At 37.7% G+C, this 16,103-nt stretch overlaps 1 protein-coding gene across 2 annotated transcripts in view; it reads right to left on the bottom strand.

Moving 5' to 3' along the window:
- The window catches only part of pigg (phosphatidylinositol glycan anchor biosynthesis class G), a 97,916-nt gene extending 88,117 nt beyond the window's left edge, over positions 1–9,799 (bottom strand). For both annotated transcript variants that reach the window (XM_055016635.1, XM_023277027.3), the window contains exons 1-2: positions 9,382–9,799; positions 9,089–9,294 (exon numbers count right to left, since the gene is read on the bottom strand). In XM_055016635.1, the coding sequence (XP_054872610.1) occupies positions 9,089–9,294; positions 9,382–9,535 (360 nt within the window). In that variant the 5' untranslated portion in view covers positions 9,536–9,799. The remainder of the gene's footprint in view (positions 1–9,088; positions 9,295–9,381) is intronic.
- Positions 9,800–16,103: the final 6,304 nt, after the last annotated feature.

Raw genomic sequence — 16,103 nt, 5'->3', positions numbered from 1 at the left:
GGAAAGCTGAATCAGGTTGATGGATGATATTTATGAAGTACAATTTCTACCGATTTCATCATAGAATCCAAAATAAAACGACACTGGCCTCCATTTGACTGACAAGGAAAACACAGCCCATTTTGGAAGTCAGGAAAGAGTGTGGTGCACTCTTGAGGAGGGGGAGTACAAAGGCCTTGTCTTTATGCACCGAAGGAGACATGAGATTGAGGATGCCGGCAGGAAACACTGTTTTAAACCCCTCCATGAGCTGCCTGGAGCACAGCCTCAGATCCTCCGGGATGCTCAGAGATCCAGACTCAAAATCAGCGGTGACCGGCCTTTATTGTGCGAGGGCCCAGGTGCGAGAGGAAACCGTCGAGGGGGCTGTGCTGGCAAATTCACACTCATCTTTTTAAATCAGTTTCTTAAAGCGTTATTTCATCCCTTTTCTAGTTGGTGTATTTGTCCTTACATAGCCCTGTTTTTCCAGTTCATATCTATTTTTCTCATCTTATCAGAGTTTTATATATTGAAGCACTGTGTGCGTGGTCGCTGTTTGAGCACCACTTTAGCTATTCTGTAGAAAACTCCTTCAAACAGCAGTAAACTACAGATGCCACACCCCCACAAACATGAGCAGAGATGCATCAACAATTGCTGCAAGCTTCAAACTCTTCTTTGTCTCCCATCACATTTCCAATATACCCAGGAACATTATGTTTATATCAATGTCAGTCTTGATGTATGGTAACAAAATCCTCCTTTGACAGTTTGAAATGTTCCTGTCTCTTGTTTAACCACTAATAAACATACTCTACGACTGAATAACGTCAGAAGCCTTGCAGTTTTATGAGTTGATTTACAGGTACGATGGTAAAAATGCTAAAACTAGAAATTGGGGTTGGAAATTTGAGACCCAGTTTTGTTCTTGAAGCTCAGTTATTTACCACTTCCTTCCTTCCTTGCCATTGTTTTGCTGCTGCCAGTGCAGACGCATGTGTCAGGAAGAGACACAAGGTTCTTCTTCAAACAGAGGCTTTTTTTTCTGCCTGTGCAGTCACACACAGGTAAGAAACCAGCGGCTCGGACAAAAACTGCCAGAAACACACATATCAATAATTCTACTGTGGAGATAAAGATCAGTTCTCCGTGGCAAAGTTCATCTCAAAATTTCAACAGATGCTAAAAAAAAAAAAAAAAAAAAAAAAAAAACACTGAGAAGCTGCCCAAATGAATCAGCGACTCATCAACATACTAATTACTGGCCCACAGTATGTGTCTCAGCTTGCAGCGTGCTACTGCTTAAATGTCAAATACAGTATCAGTGGGGTATACAGACTCTCTCTGGCACTGCGATGAAACCTTGTAAAAATGCCAAAAAGCAGACAGAGGAGGCTTTGATTTCAAGTCCTCGAGCTTGGCAAAAGATTTTTCACTTTCCTTCTCCAGTACTTACTTTTCTGTTGACTAGTGAACCATTAACTTGAAAAATCTTCTAAGGCCTTATTACCAGATAATACCGGTGGAGGTGTTATGCACCACTGAGTTCATGCTACCCAGGCAGACAGCAGCCTTTTAAAACACCCACGGTGCTTTGCTGCGACTGCTGCCACAAACTGAATTCATCCAAATCCTGCACCTCGGTAAAGTCCACGGACTGCTGTGCTGGCCAGAGGGAGTCTCAGCTGGCCACATGTGAACACAGGACTTTCTCTGTCATAGCTAAAGAGGAATCATCAGATTTAGTGGAAAGACCCCCAGAGTGGTGTTTCTAGTATAACAACTGTTTGCTGCCTGGTCTCAAATCAAAAGTAATAAACACAGAGAAGAAACTAGATACTAAACCCAACTGTGTGCACGAATAAGCTTCCAAGTGCGTCGTGGTATATTTCTGCATGGAGAGACACTATCAGACACAGTGGAGGTAGTGGAAGGACTAATGCATGTGTAAATTAATGTCTGAGCCACTGAGAGATTATGATTTAGGTTAGTTGGCTGTGTCATGGCAGTTAATTGGGTGCAATGCAGTGATAGCGGGCAGTCAAAGGCAGCTGGTCTGTGATGCCACCTACAGGTGCATCGTTGAATCGCAGTCATTTGGACAACAGAACTTCTGAGTCACTTTAAGGTCAGACTGACCAGTGCAGCTGCTAAAAACCAAGCCGTGTGTCAGCGTGCCTCAGAGCCAAGACGGCAATATGCTGGTTTTAGTGACAGGGCTCAGAAAAAATTTAGCAGATGTCATTAATAACAGGCTGTAATTTATCTTGTTTATATCAGTTTCTCAATAAAACTAGAGCTAAGAACACAAAAAGCAATCAAGCAATTCATGAACAAACTTTTAGTTTTGTGGAGGTCTGTAACAAGATGACACAAAAATAAAGTAGGCCAGTTGCTACATTTGCTCCTTACATGTGATTAACTGACCCGTCAGCAGGGCTGCAGACGAGTCTGTGTGCTCTCATCAAGTCTACAAATCAGACGTGCATGTTTCCGAAGAAGCTGCACCTTGTCCACACTATAAACCTGCACCTGCACCATGAACCCTTCATGCATCTGCTTCTAAATCAGATTTTACTTTGAATTTCCTCTGCTATCAATTTCCTCTACGTCCTCCTGCCCTCCCATCAAGAAAGATCTTTTAAAAAGGATTCACATCCAGGCCTGTTTTCTCTTTTTTTCGCCAGTTGTCTTCAAGGCCTTTCCCTCCGTCATCTTTCTCTAAACCCCTGGATTATGGTGAAACATCTGTCTCCCTGCACGTCCACCTCAATCTGGCAGCGCTGTGTGCCGTCACCCCTCCTCCACATCATCAATGACACGCTCCGCTGCCCGACAGCTGGCATCAACTCTTCTTTGACAGTGAAATCTGTTGGAGGTGCTGTTTTTCATCCATTTACAGACGGTTAACTTGTTTCGACTGCATTTCAGTGTGCTCACTTCTACCTCTCAGCAAGTGTGAAAACAGTCATTATGTTTAATTTAGCAGTAAAATCATTCAACCTCCACTGGATGAGAAGTACACCTGCAGATCATTACATTTTTCTATTATATAAAATCAATTTAATTAGCTAAACGAGTAGAACAGCTAAAATTAGTAGAACAGGGTGCTGCCTAATTATCCTATTATAGATTCATCGTTTTAGCCCTCTAGAAAATTAAAAATGTAATCTGGCTAAAGTTGTAATATGCATTAGCCAGTTTTTTGTCCTGGCATTTTACAGGCTGGACATGTTGGTCTCACATTAGAGATAACTGGACATATTTAGGTTTCTTCTAGTCAGAAGTGCTTCTCTTTTGTGAGCTTTTGCTGCTGTTATTTTGCCTTGTTTGAAACAATTTGAAACATTTTTGGTCAGAAAAAACACGAAATTTGTTGTCTTCCTCTTGGGCTTTGTGACATATGCAGTTGGTTTCTTTGCATTGTTTTCTCACATTTACTGACAAAACAAATCAATTTTAGTCACTATTGAATGAAAAAATATGAAATATTCATGACGAAATAAATCCAATATTAAACATCTCTAAGTCATTTATCAACAGTCTCAAGCTCAAAAACTCTGAGGACGATGTGTAAGTGTATTGATCCGATTTAATTGAGTGATCAAAGAGCCCACAAGTCCTCCCTATTTATATACAAGTGTGCAAGAGAAGTGATTACATTCCTGTAGTAAATTATATACACTACTGTTCAAAAGTTTGGGGTCACTTAGAAATGCCCTTACTTTTGAAAGAAAAGCAGTTTTTTTCAATGACGATAACATTAAATGTATCAGAAATCCAGTCTTGACATTGTTATTGCGGTAAATGACTATTCTAGTTGGGAACGGCTGATTTTTAATGGAATATCTCCGTAGAGGTACAGAGGAACATTTCCAGCAACCATCACTCCTGTGTTCTAATGCTACATTGTGTTAGCTAATGCTGTTGAAAGGCTCATTGATGATTAGAAAACCCTTGTGCAGTTATGTTAGCACATGAATAAAAGTGTGAGTTTTCATGGAAAACATGAAATTGTCTGGCTGACCCCAAACTTTAGAACGGTAGTGTATTTAGAAATGTGCTGGCTTTTATGCATTTAGCATTTTCATACAATTTAATCAAAATTACCTGCACTTAAAAGGAGCAGTTTTGATGCATTGCTTTCTGTTCTGATAATCTTTCACAGGCATTTGCCATCATTATTGACATTTTATAGCAGGACTGATCAATAAAATATATTTTCATCATCATATGGATATGACCACGTTCAATAAACTCATTGCAAGAGACTGACTAAAAAGGAAATAAATAAGAAAATATCGTTAATTTCCACTCAGCTTGTGACTATTTATCCTCTCTATATATATGGGTCATGCATTCACACCATCTGACGGATGAAGCTCCAGATAGCTGTCACTAGTCCTCACATTAATTGGTGCCGTAGAAGAGCAGAAGGGTGAGGAACATGTCAAGAGATGTTTGTGTTGAGTTTAGAGGAAAGTTTCTTAAACACAGATGGGGAAATTAAACTTGAATTACTTAGAGTTACAATGATTTATTTAAATTCATGTTGTTTAACTGGTTGAGTATTCATCAGGGCTGGATAATTAATCAATTTCAAATCAAAATCTAATTTGGAAACAATACAATTAGCAACTCTAAATGGCTGCAATATAGAATATATAATAAATGGCTTTTAAGTAACGAGACTAATGCTGTAATTTGACTTTATTTTACTGGAGAATATTTTAACTTTTATGGATTGTTTATGTTTCCCACTGACCAATGTGTAGTATCTGTTTCAGGCTGCATGACGTGGTTTGACTGACATACACCCAGTTTTATTATTTATTAATGGACTTTGTACATGTTGCAGCACCTCTATCCACGAGTTCTGACTGTCTTGTCAATCATTTTAAAATTTCGTGTCTTTATTCTTGTGTGTCATATTGCAAACTCACTACACTGAAAATACTGATGGAAAAGTTGAAAAACTATTGTAAATCAATGCAATCTGTGGCGAAAATCTCTCAAAAATTCCCTCAAATTGTTCAGTCGATGTATTTCAAAGTTCAATAACAACATTTTTAAGTAATACTTTTCATTTCTTTATTCAGTGGATGCAGATTATGAAATGTTTAAGGTCTGTGTTAGCAGTGGATTGATTAAAACAGATAAACTTCAGAGCTAATATTCACATTTTATGATTCATTTATAGTCATAATGTCTTTGCATTATTGCACAACACATTGTAGAATTTCTTCATATCACGCAGGCCTACGTTAAAGCTTAAACGATTAGTGACTGCCAAGGAACGCAGTGGAGTTATGTGACGATCGGTGTTGGTTTGTCTGTCTGTCTGTTCGCAACATTACTCAAAAACGGACTGACGGATTTGGATGAAATTTTTAGGGAAGGTCAGAAATGTCACAAGGACCAACTGATTAGATTTTGGCAGTGATGCAGCTTATAGTCTGGGTCCATAGATTTGTTAAAGATTTCTGTCTCATTGCGAGATAGCGTCACGGCATCAGTGTAACGATCACATGATCTAATACAAATGCACTGCTACGGACAGACCACGAATTTTTTAAAGATTTCATCTGTTGCACATGATACAATGACTGAGCAGCCTTGGCGGAGTACTGCGCTCTCTGAGTGCTTTTCTTGTTCATTTATTTAAAACAAACAGCATAACTCTACAAAAACAACATATTGTTGGATTGTGAAAATAACTGGAAGCTATTCTCTACAGTGCACTATGCTCAGATGGATCAGGCTTCAGGAAAGTGCATGTGATAGTGAGACTACTGCATGTTGTTGCTGCCTCTCTTCACCACTCATCCTGCTCACTGTTTTTAAACCTGTCAACTAACACATGCTCTTTGCCACCATCACTAACGTGAGTATCGCTGACTCTGCACTCTCACGACTACCTGTCTGTCCACATTTATTAGACATCACTGAGAAGGATTCTGTCCACATTGTTTATCTTCGGCGGCAGGCTTCTCCAGGGGAGACTGTTGGCTCCAATATTCTTCTGTTACAGCAGCTTGACGCTGGCAGCACGTCCCCTTTCCTCCCACCACTGCTAAAGCATGAATGTTTGTGTTTTATTCTGCCTTCTGACACTCAGGCTGAATATTCTTCTTCACCTGACAACTTCAGCGAGACGTCTTCCCCTCAGCTCAGTACTACCCAGCACCCATACAGTGTGGACACGACTCAGCTGCTCTTTTTTTTTTTTATCCTGGAAAATCATTCTCTTTGCAAAATCTCTCCAACACCACTGACAACAACATACTGAGTCTTTCCCAGTCTGTCCAAAGGCTTACTGTGGAGCAGCACAACCAACTGTAACGCAAGGCGCACATGATTTTCTGTAACTCCCTCCTGGCTCTGCTCCCAAAATACTCTCATCAGGATGACACATCACCCGAATGTGACAACACACCACGTTTTCACGCTTTCCAAATTCCGACATCTAACCCTATTTTCACTTAAAGGCTGAAAACTTTGCATCTATTTCAAAATGTTTCACACATTTCCCGTTTTTCATGCTTATTCTGGCCTCAGAGGGATTTTACAGGCAGCATTTGCAGCAGTAATAATGACCTGGATAAAATATTCATCATTAATAAATCTAAAGGTTTGATTATTTTTTACTGTTTACTTTTTAGTTTGTACCCTTTTTTCACAGTTTAATGGTTAAACAAGAAAAGCACTCAGAGAGCGCAGTACTCCACCAAGGCTGCTCAGTCGTTGTATCGTTTCCAACGGCTGAAATCTTGAAAAAGTCTGTGGCAGAAATCACGGCAACATAGAATGTGGCCATTTAATATAGATGTACCCACAAACAAAATGACCTTGTGCTGAGCACAGGCATGTGTACGTTATGTACAGATACCGAATCGCGTGACCTAAATATGTAACGGAACCGATGAGATTCAGAAACACCCCCACAACTTAATCAATTGTTTCTTGTATGATTTCCGATGGATAAGTCCTGATAAGTCCACAGTGGTGGATTTGTAGTAGGATCACAATCATGTGATCATCAGCAGGCAGCTGATGTAGTGTTCACTTGTTGTCATAGTTCAGTGTTTCCTCTAGGATTTTTTCCTGCAGCGGCGGCAGGAAATGTTTCATGTCTGTTTTAGGAATATACTTCATATCTTCAGTAGGAACCGATACATTTGAGGCTGAATGTCACAGACATGATAGAGAACGCAGCAAGTATTTAGAGAAGGAATGGCAAAGTCGGTTTTTGTGTCTTCATTGATTTGTTAATAAAAGAACACCAGCTTGATCCTTCACCAAATTATTATCAGGACATCCATTTAACTACTTCAGGGGTGTCAAATATGTGGCCTGTGGGCCAAAACCAGTCCGCCAGAGGGTCCAATCCAGCTGTTTACTGCATTTGGTAAATTTTTAAAACTATAAATTTAAAAGAATTCCTAGCCCATGACAAGTTGTTTTGATCATAAAGTAAAATACTAGATAGCTCATTGTTCTTTTGTTTTGTGTCTCATCTTTGTAATATTTTGTCTTGTTTTTGTTGTTTTTTGTCTTTTTTTGTCTGACTTTTATTGTTTGTCTCACGTTTTTGCCATTTTGTTTCTCGTTTTTGTCGTTTTGTTGAATTTGGTGAGTCAAATTGGGGCAGCTTGGGGTGCCCAGATAGCTCAGCTGGCTGAGCGGGTGACCTATAAACAGGGGCTATAGTCCCTGACGCAGCTGCCTGGGTTTGATTCCAGTTCACGACCCTTTGCTGCAGGTCTTCCACTCATTCTTCTCCCTACTTTCTTGTCTGCCTCTACTAACCTATCTAATAAAGCCAACAAAAAGTCCCCCCAAAAAATAACTTCAAATTTGGACAGCTTTATATATATATATATATATATATATATATATATATATATATATATATATATATATATATATATATATATATATATATATGTATGTTTTTGGAGCGAGCTGGTAATGTGGGTCTGAATATTTGACTCACTACAGCAAATGTATGTGCAGCTTAACACAAACTGCTAATCCAAAAACCAGGGATTTTAACAGACACATGCCAGGAGTATTAGGGGACAGACTTGATGAGTGAGTTCTCGTCTAAACTAGGGTGACCATATTTTGATGAAAACCAGGACAGGCGGCCTGTCAATGAGCTCAAAGATGTCTTATAATTTCAATACATTTAAACTATGCCTCCTCTGTGTGGATGGAAAATTGCTATATTACCAAATACTATCTATAACCAAAGACACAAATTCAGATGGGCTTCTCAGAGGTTACTCAACATGTTTAATTATGACAAGTTTCAAAAATAACGAATGACATAATGATAGAAATAATGTCTCTTCTGTATTAGAAAATGAACAAATAAATAATGAATGTGTAATAATATCGGCCCACCTATATTATTGGCCCGATATTGGCATAAAATGTAGTATTGGTCAACATCATTATCGTTTTTTGGTTTTTTTTTTGCCTACCATGAAAACCAATAAAATAATGCCTGGATTTCACCAACAGTTTTCAAAATTGTACAGTATAATTGCCATATTGTAATAGACTCATAGATTGAGGAAGGGAAAGAGGGAGAGTACGAAATGTTGTTTGAGACAATTTAAAAAATTTGTATACGGCATTTTTTTCATAAGTTGAAGTAGTTTTCTTATTTTGCACAGACAATGTTTACATTTGGAAAGCCGTGTTGCATCACAATAAAATTAGGCATGATGTGTTAATTCCACCTAAAATTAAGTAAGTAGCCCACATATATCGGTATCGGTTGATAGCGGAATTGAGAGTTGGACAATATCAGCATATCGGTTATTGACAAAAAAAAAGCCAATATCGGACATCCCAACTAAAAACTAAAACTAAAAAAAAAACTCTGCAATATTAGCAATTCAACTTTAACTAAAATAGCTCTCACAAACGTACAAAAAAACTAACAAAAAATATTTGTTAGTTTTAGTTCCATTTAGTGGCCCAATGAAAAACAATGAAAACCAGGACATTGTCATCACTTTCTAAAAAACAACAGGACATGTCCTGGGTAAACCTAGTCTAAACCCCACACCATGGCATCACGGTGACCTCTTACCTTGATCCTTGGCATGGTGACTGTAGGAGGTCTGGCCTTGGCCACAAAGCTGTGAGATGAGCCTCTTTCCACCACATGTCTGGTGTAGGGCATGAACATGCGCCCACTGGGTCCAAACACAAAGTCCTCTCTGAGGGCATCCACCAACATAACAACCACCCGCTTAAACAGGGGCTGGGGGAGGCGAGAGGAGTTGGGGGAGCTGCCTGTGACAGAAGAAGCATATTTTGTGAGTTGTAAGAGATTTAAGCCTCTCGGAGCTGGTTAGAGGAGATATGATGCTGTGCGCTCACCTGTCAGCGGCTCGGCGGGCAGATCTGACAGGCTGCTCTTGGATGAGAAGGAAGACTTGACAGGTACAGGGAAAAAACCCCGCAGGAACAGGGCCACGCCGATCACTTCGAATATTAAAATTAACGAGGCAAACACAGACGAGCGGACTTTCATGGTGCTGCTTGGTTGGTTCAAGGAAGGAGTAAGTTCAGCTAGAGAGATAAGTCGCTAACAAACAACCGACAATGACGCTTTCTGCAGCCGTGACATCCCATTTCACACCGACACACTATCAAAAAACATTTTACAAAGATAACCTTGTGCTTATTTTTTTTTAAAAAAATGCCCCTATGCTTTATATTTATAGCCGTAGTTTGGAATTAAAAACACTAATACCAGTCAGCGCTGTAGCAATTCACAGCGACTTCCGCGTTGACAGCATGAAACTACGGGTAGTGCGGAGAACCAAAAAAAAACCAAATTGCCTTTTTTTTTTTTTTTTTAAAACCGCAAAATTATAGCTGTCAGTGTAAAAATGTACCTGAATACAACTACTGTTATTCAGCAGCACGTAATGAAGTTCTAAATCTGACATTAGTTTGTTGAATCTCATTATATATAATATATATAATCAAATGGATGAGTTGGATTTTTACCTAGGCCACTGAACAATGTAAAGTGCATCTTTTTTTCTAATTCCCAGAGAAAATCAGTATCCAGCTTTAACAATATTTATTAGACCACCTGTTAGTTTTTTTATACAAAGTTTACACATAAGGCCTTCAATTTTGTCATAGTAGTTAAACAATGACAACGTCTTCTAAAATACACAATAAAGTCTTGTGATAAATAATAATTCAGTACATGCATTAAATTACACTTTAAAGTAAGATGTAGCCTATTGAAGGAAATTTTAAAAATTACACTTGATGGTCACACGCATGTAGTTTATTGTTTCTGACTCTATAAAAAACATACTGTCAAATATATGAGTTGGCTTTATAAATAGACCACTGAACAGACTAAAGAGTGTATATTGTTTTTACATTAACTACCAGAGAAGTTCTATATACAGCTTTTGGAAATCAATATTACACCGCTTGTTTCTTTTACAAAGTCTACACAGCAGACCTTCACCACTGATTCATTTTGTTTGAATTCTGCAAAAAGTGATTAATATATACCCTCCCCTCCAAAAGTATTGAACAGTGAGGCCAATTCCTTTATTTTCGCTGTAGACTGAAAACAATTGGGTTTGACATCAAACAATGAATATGAGACAACGGATTAACATTTCAGCTTTTATTTACACGTATTTGCATCTAGATCTGATACACAGCTGAGAAGATAGCATCTTTTGTTTGAGCCCACTTATTTTTCATGTGAGCAAAAGTACTAGAACGTGACTGACAGGTGTGTTTATTGCCGTGGTGTGTCCTATTACATGGATTATTCAAACAATAAATAGCACTCGATGCCTACGTTCAGTTTCAGATTTGGGTTTTGCCTGTGCAGACTGCATCTATAGTTAGAGGTGTAACCAACATGAAAACCAAAGAGCTGAAAAACAAGGAATTGTGAAGCTGAGAGAAGATGGAAATCAATCAGAGCCATTGCACAGACATTGGCCATAGCCAGTATGATCATTTAGAATGTCCTGAAGAAGAAAGAAACCACTGGTGGACTAAGGAACAGACGTGGAATGGGTAGACCAAGGAAAACTGCAGCAGTTGACGACAGAAACATTGTGAGAGCTGGACAGAAAGAACCTAAAACAACTGTTAGTGACATCAGCAACAACCTCCAGAGGGCAGGAGTGAAGGAATCACAATCTACTGTTCACAGAAGACTTCATGAACTAAAGTACAGAGGCTACACCAGAAGATGCAAACCACTCATTATTTCTTGTATTAGAATTTCCACACATGGAAGAATCTGTGCAATATAATTATTTTTCACTATATAGACGTGAGCTTGTTTATTTTTACTTTACGCTAATGTTTCCTACGTGTTTGCACTCTCCCTTCTGCTGCTGTAATGCTGGAAATGTCCCCGCTGTGGGATTAATAAAGGTTTATCTTATCTTATCTAAATATATGAGAGAGAGAATTTACCATCAACCCACTGCTGAAGGTCCAGGAAGGACATCTGTGCAATTTGAGAAGGCATAGAGTGGTGCTTAAAAGTTTGCGAACCCTTGAGAAGTTTTTTATCCGGCATAGACATGATTTAAAACATCATCAGATTATATCACAAGTCCTAAAAGTAGACGCACAGAATAAAGATGAACATATGAGACAAAATATTAAAGTTGGTCTTTTATTTATAGAGGAAAATGATCCAACATTACATAATGACTAGTGGAAAAAGTATGTGGACTTTTGTTTTCAGTATCTGAAAGGTGGTTTCTTCTTTAACTGGTCTTTGGTAGAAAAGCTTATGTGCTCAGTGTCTTTGTCTTGTGTCATGACCACTGTTCCCTCTAAGCTGCGCGCGTGCGCAATTGCGCACTACTGACACGGTCTCCGCGCACAGAAAGTCTGTGCTGCGCACACACAAAAAAATCCAACCTAAATTGAAAATAAAATAAACACGTAACAATTCATTCTGTGCTTTTTTTCAATGTAAGTCAGTGAGTGACCGGTGACTGGCTGCTGCAGCCAATGATGCGATTCACATACGTATTTACCATAGACTGTATATAATGGTATTTACGCAGCTAATCAACGTCATTGACAGGCGTCCTTATGTGCAGCCATCGTTGTTCTCATAGATATGAATGAGTAGATAGGACACGCCCCTTTGAGCTGCGGCTACAGCGAGGCTAAGCTAGTGGGGGCAAAGTTAGTGATGGCTGATCGAGGCTTTGTTGAAGCTTCGACACTTCATTCAAAACATGGTTCATTACTCGAGGCCTCAATGACACACAGTGCTCGAGTAGGACATCTAGTGGTCAATAAAATGAAGTGCAATCAAGACGTGGTCGTTGGTTCATTGTTTTGGATTTGATTCGCCATGCACACATTCCTGTTTGACTACACTAGATGATTGTATGGTTTGTAGTGGACACAAAAATAATATTACTAGTAATAATAATGACAATAACTATTGAAGAGCACGTTTCTTATTTCCCATGTTTGTCTGTATCCCTATATACTCTTTGCTTATATTCTGTGTTATGAAACATTTAAACGGTGCTGCTACATTCATGAGATGCTCTACAAATACAGACTGATGTCATTTTCACATGGGGCTGGCGCAAATAAAGATTTTATGGATTATTATGGATTTTGGCAAAGTATGTCTTGGGGTTTATTGGTAAAGAGGTCAGTAAAGAGGGTGTGCTTATGTAACTGGTTATGAGGTTTTATTGAGAGAAAATTTATCAACAGTTTTGGGACCACTGTTCCCTCTAAGCTGCGCGCGATACTTTTTTTTTTTTTGCGCATTTATCATCTATTTTTTTTTGCCATTTTCGAGTTTTTTTTAACTTGAGTCTCGACTCGATCATTTTTCTCAGGAGGTTGGACTTTAGCCTTTGTGCTGGAGGGTTGAACCCTCAGTTCCAAGATTTTCAAAGCCTCCAGACCTCCCGAGTCCTCAGGACCTGAGCTTTCACACTGTCTGAGGGCTGAAATTTTCTAAGTCCCACTGTAGATCTCTGTTAGATTGAACTTCCAGACAGTCCAAGGACTGATATCTTCTAAGTTCCTGAGTAGTTCTCTGTTAGTCTGAACCTTCACACAGTCTGAGGACTGAAATCTTAAAAGTTCTTGAGTAGTTCTCTGTTAGTTTGAACCTTCAGACAGTCTGTTAATGTTTCGATTAAATCTTTAAGGTTTTTCTTTTTAAATGTTTTACCACCTTTTAATGTTTAATTTTCTTTTTAAATCCTTCATTGTATTTTCAGTGTAATTCCTATTTGAACTTTTATTGTCTTTAAGATATAATTTTCTAATTAAACATTTAATTTTTTAATTAAATGTTTTGTCTTTTTTGGCGTTTTATTGGATAGGTGTAGTGAGAGACAGACAGGAAACGGGGGAGAAGAGTCGGGGGAAGACTTGCAGCAAAGGGCCACTAGCGGGACTCGAACCCGGGACGCTGCATCAGGAACCAGCCCCTGTACATGGGTCACCTGCTTAACCCGTTGAGCTATGTGGGTACCCGTGTTTTGTCTTTTTAAGGGTTTAATAATCTGATTAAATGTTTTGTATTTTTAAAAATGTTTAACATTCTTCTTGTTTAATTGTATTTTTTAAACGTTTAATGATGGAAAATACTTCATCTGTAATTTCTAATATTTGTATTTTAAAAATTATGTTTAATTTCATAGCGACATGTACTGTATCATGTTGAATGATCTCATTCAATATTTTGTCTGTTTAATAGAGTTAAACATTAAATTACATTAAATTATATTAAACAGACAAAATATTGAATGAGATCATTCAACATGATACAGTACATGTCGCTATGAAATTAAACAAAATTTTTAAAATACAAATATTAAAAATTACAGATAAAATATTTTCCATCATTAAACGTTTAAAAAATACAATTAAACAAGAAGAATGTTAAACATTTTTAAAAATACAAAACATTTAATCAGATTATTAAACCCTTAAAAAGACAAAACATTTAATTAAAAAATTAAATGTTTAATTAGAAAATTACATCATAAAGACAATAAAACTTCAAATAGGAATTAAACAGAAAATACAATGAAGCATTTAAAAAGAAAACTAAACATTAAAAGGTGGTATATGTACATATAATTTAATTGTATTTAATGTTTAACTCTATTAAACAGACAAAATATTGAATTAGATAATTCAACAACATACAATACATGTCATTATGAAATTAAACAAAATTTTTAAAATACAAATATTAAAAATTACAGATAAAATATTTTCCATAATTAAACATTTAAAAAATAAAATTAAACAAGAATATTAAACATTTTAAAAAATGCAAAACATTAAATTAGATTATTAAACCTTTAAAAAGACAAAACATTTAATTAAAAAATTAAATGTTTAATTAGAAAATTACATCTTAAATCTTTTTAACAATAAAACTTTTTAAAAGTTTTATTGTATTAATTTTTTCCTTTGATTTAATTGCTTTTTGTTATGTAGTTTATTTCTTTAATCTTCTTTTTCTGTCAAGATTTTAACCCCAACCTTAAAAATGAAATAAACCCTTAAATCACAATGAAAATACTTTTGTTGTCACAATCATGAGTTAGTCAATTATTCAGTTTATCAATTCAACTTTATTTGTTTAGCACCTTTTACACAGATGACAAAACTAAACAAGCAAAGAGAAAAAAACTATGATTAAAACTCAAAAACATGAAAAAAATATTTAAAAAAAACATTTAACATGGTAATAAAATATGTTGTGTCCAGGGGATGGAGGGAGTTTATTGAAGTCTTCTTGGGCTCACATGGGAAATCATTTAAAATATAAACTTGATATTCAGTCTAAGGAAACTGCAGAGTGACAGAAGAACCAACAATATCTCCTGTTTTCTCCTTTAATGAGTCGACTCTTCTTGTGCTTTCAGACCAAAGAACTACAGACTCTTCACAACCTGCTCAAACTCCTGGTACAGGACCTCACCACACGGGTCAAGAAGGTTTCTGTCTCATTTCTACTCTGAAGATCACCTTCTCCTGCTCAAACTGCTGACAAATGTTCCTGCTGCTCTAAAGTCTGGTCTCCAGAACTTCCTAAAAACTCTCAAAGTCTCTTCTGCTGCAGGTTGCTTTGTAGAACTGTTCCAGAAAACCTCACTAAACCACATGGAGGAGCCTCAAGATAGTCGTACAAAAACCAAACTAGCACAACCCAAACGCTGACGTCTCCTGCAGCCTACCAGAGAAGCTCTGAGAACAGAGAATCAGGACAGGAACTCTTACCTTCTGGACAACCAACGTTGGTTCACAAACAAGAATACAGAATGTGTCTGACCAAAAACCTCTAAAGACTCACTGCAGCCAAGATAAAGACACAACTCAGCTGTACCAAATCCACTAATCACTGCACACATTAGCACCATGTGCTAACTGTGGCTAAAGAACCACATTTACCAAGACAACTATCCAGTACAAAGCCCTAAAACACACCAAGAAACACATTAAAGCCGATTTTACTGCTGGAAGCTGCAAACCAACGCCTAAAGAACAAACTAAAGCAACGGAACCAAACCCGGTTCACTGGTGAAGAGAATCAGAGGAAATGTTTGATGCAGCTAAATAAAGCAGGAAGACACTGAGCTGCTCAGGTGTTCCTGATAACACCAAGCAGCCACCTGGACAGCCAATAGGAACACAGCTTCCTGGAAGTCCAGAGGGTTGGGTTAGTGAAGGAAATTTAGTTTAAAGTTGAAGCAGAAAGTTAACAAAGAAAGTTGAAAACCACCTTCTGATACCTGAAATCTCTGAGTTTTCACACAAAGAACACCTGAACATGTCAAACTGGTTCCATAGTAGAACCATCATTGTAAAAACGTCATAGTCTGGTGTGTTGCTCAAAAAACATTAGGACCCGGCTGTCAGGGGACAAACATGTAAGAAACATGAGAACAGAGAGAACCCAACCAGTAGGTCACAGTTTATCATCCCCCAGTCATCTCCTGAAGTCCATATGGTGAGAGACATCAGTATCTGGTTGTTAATTTACCAGAGGATGCTTATAATCATGCTGATGTGGTCTGTACTCTACAGTATTT

Source organism: Amphiprion ocellaris, chromosome 13, assembly GCF_022539595.1.
Source record: "Amphiprion ocellaris isolate individual 3 ecotype Okinawa chromosome 13, ASM2253959v1, whole genome shotgun sequence".
Lineage (NCBI taxonomy): Eukaryota > Metazoa > Chordata > Actinopteri > Pomacentridae > Amphiprion > Amphiprion ocellaris.
The sequence above is the reverse complement of the archived record's forward strand: the minus strand, read 5'-3'. Positions and strand labels throughout refer to the sequence as shown.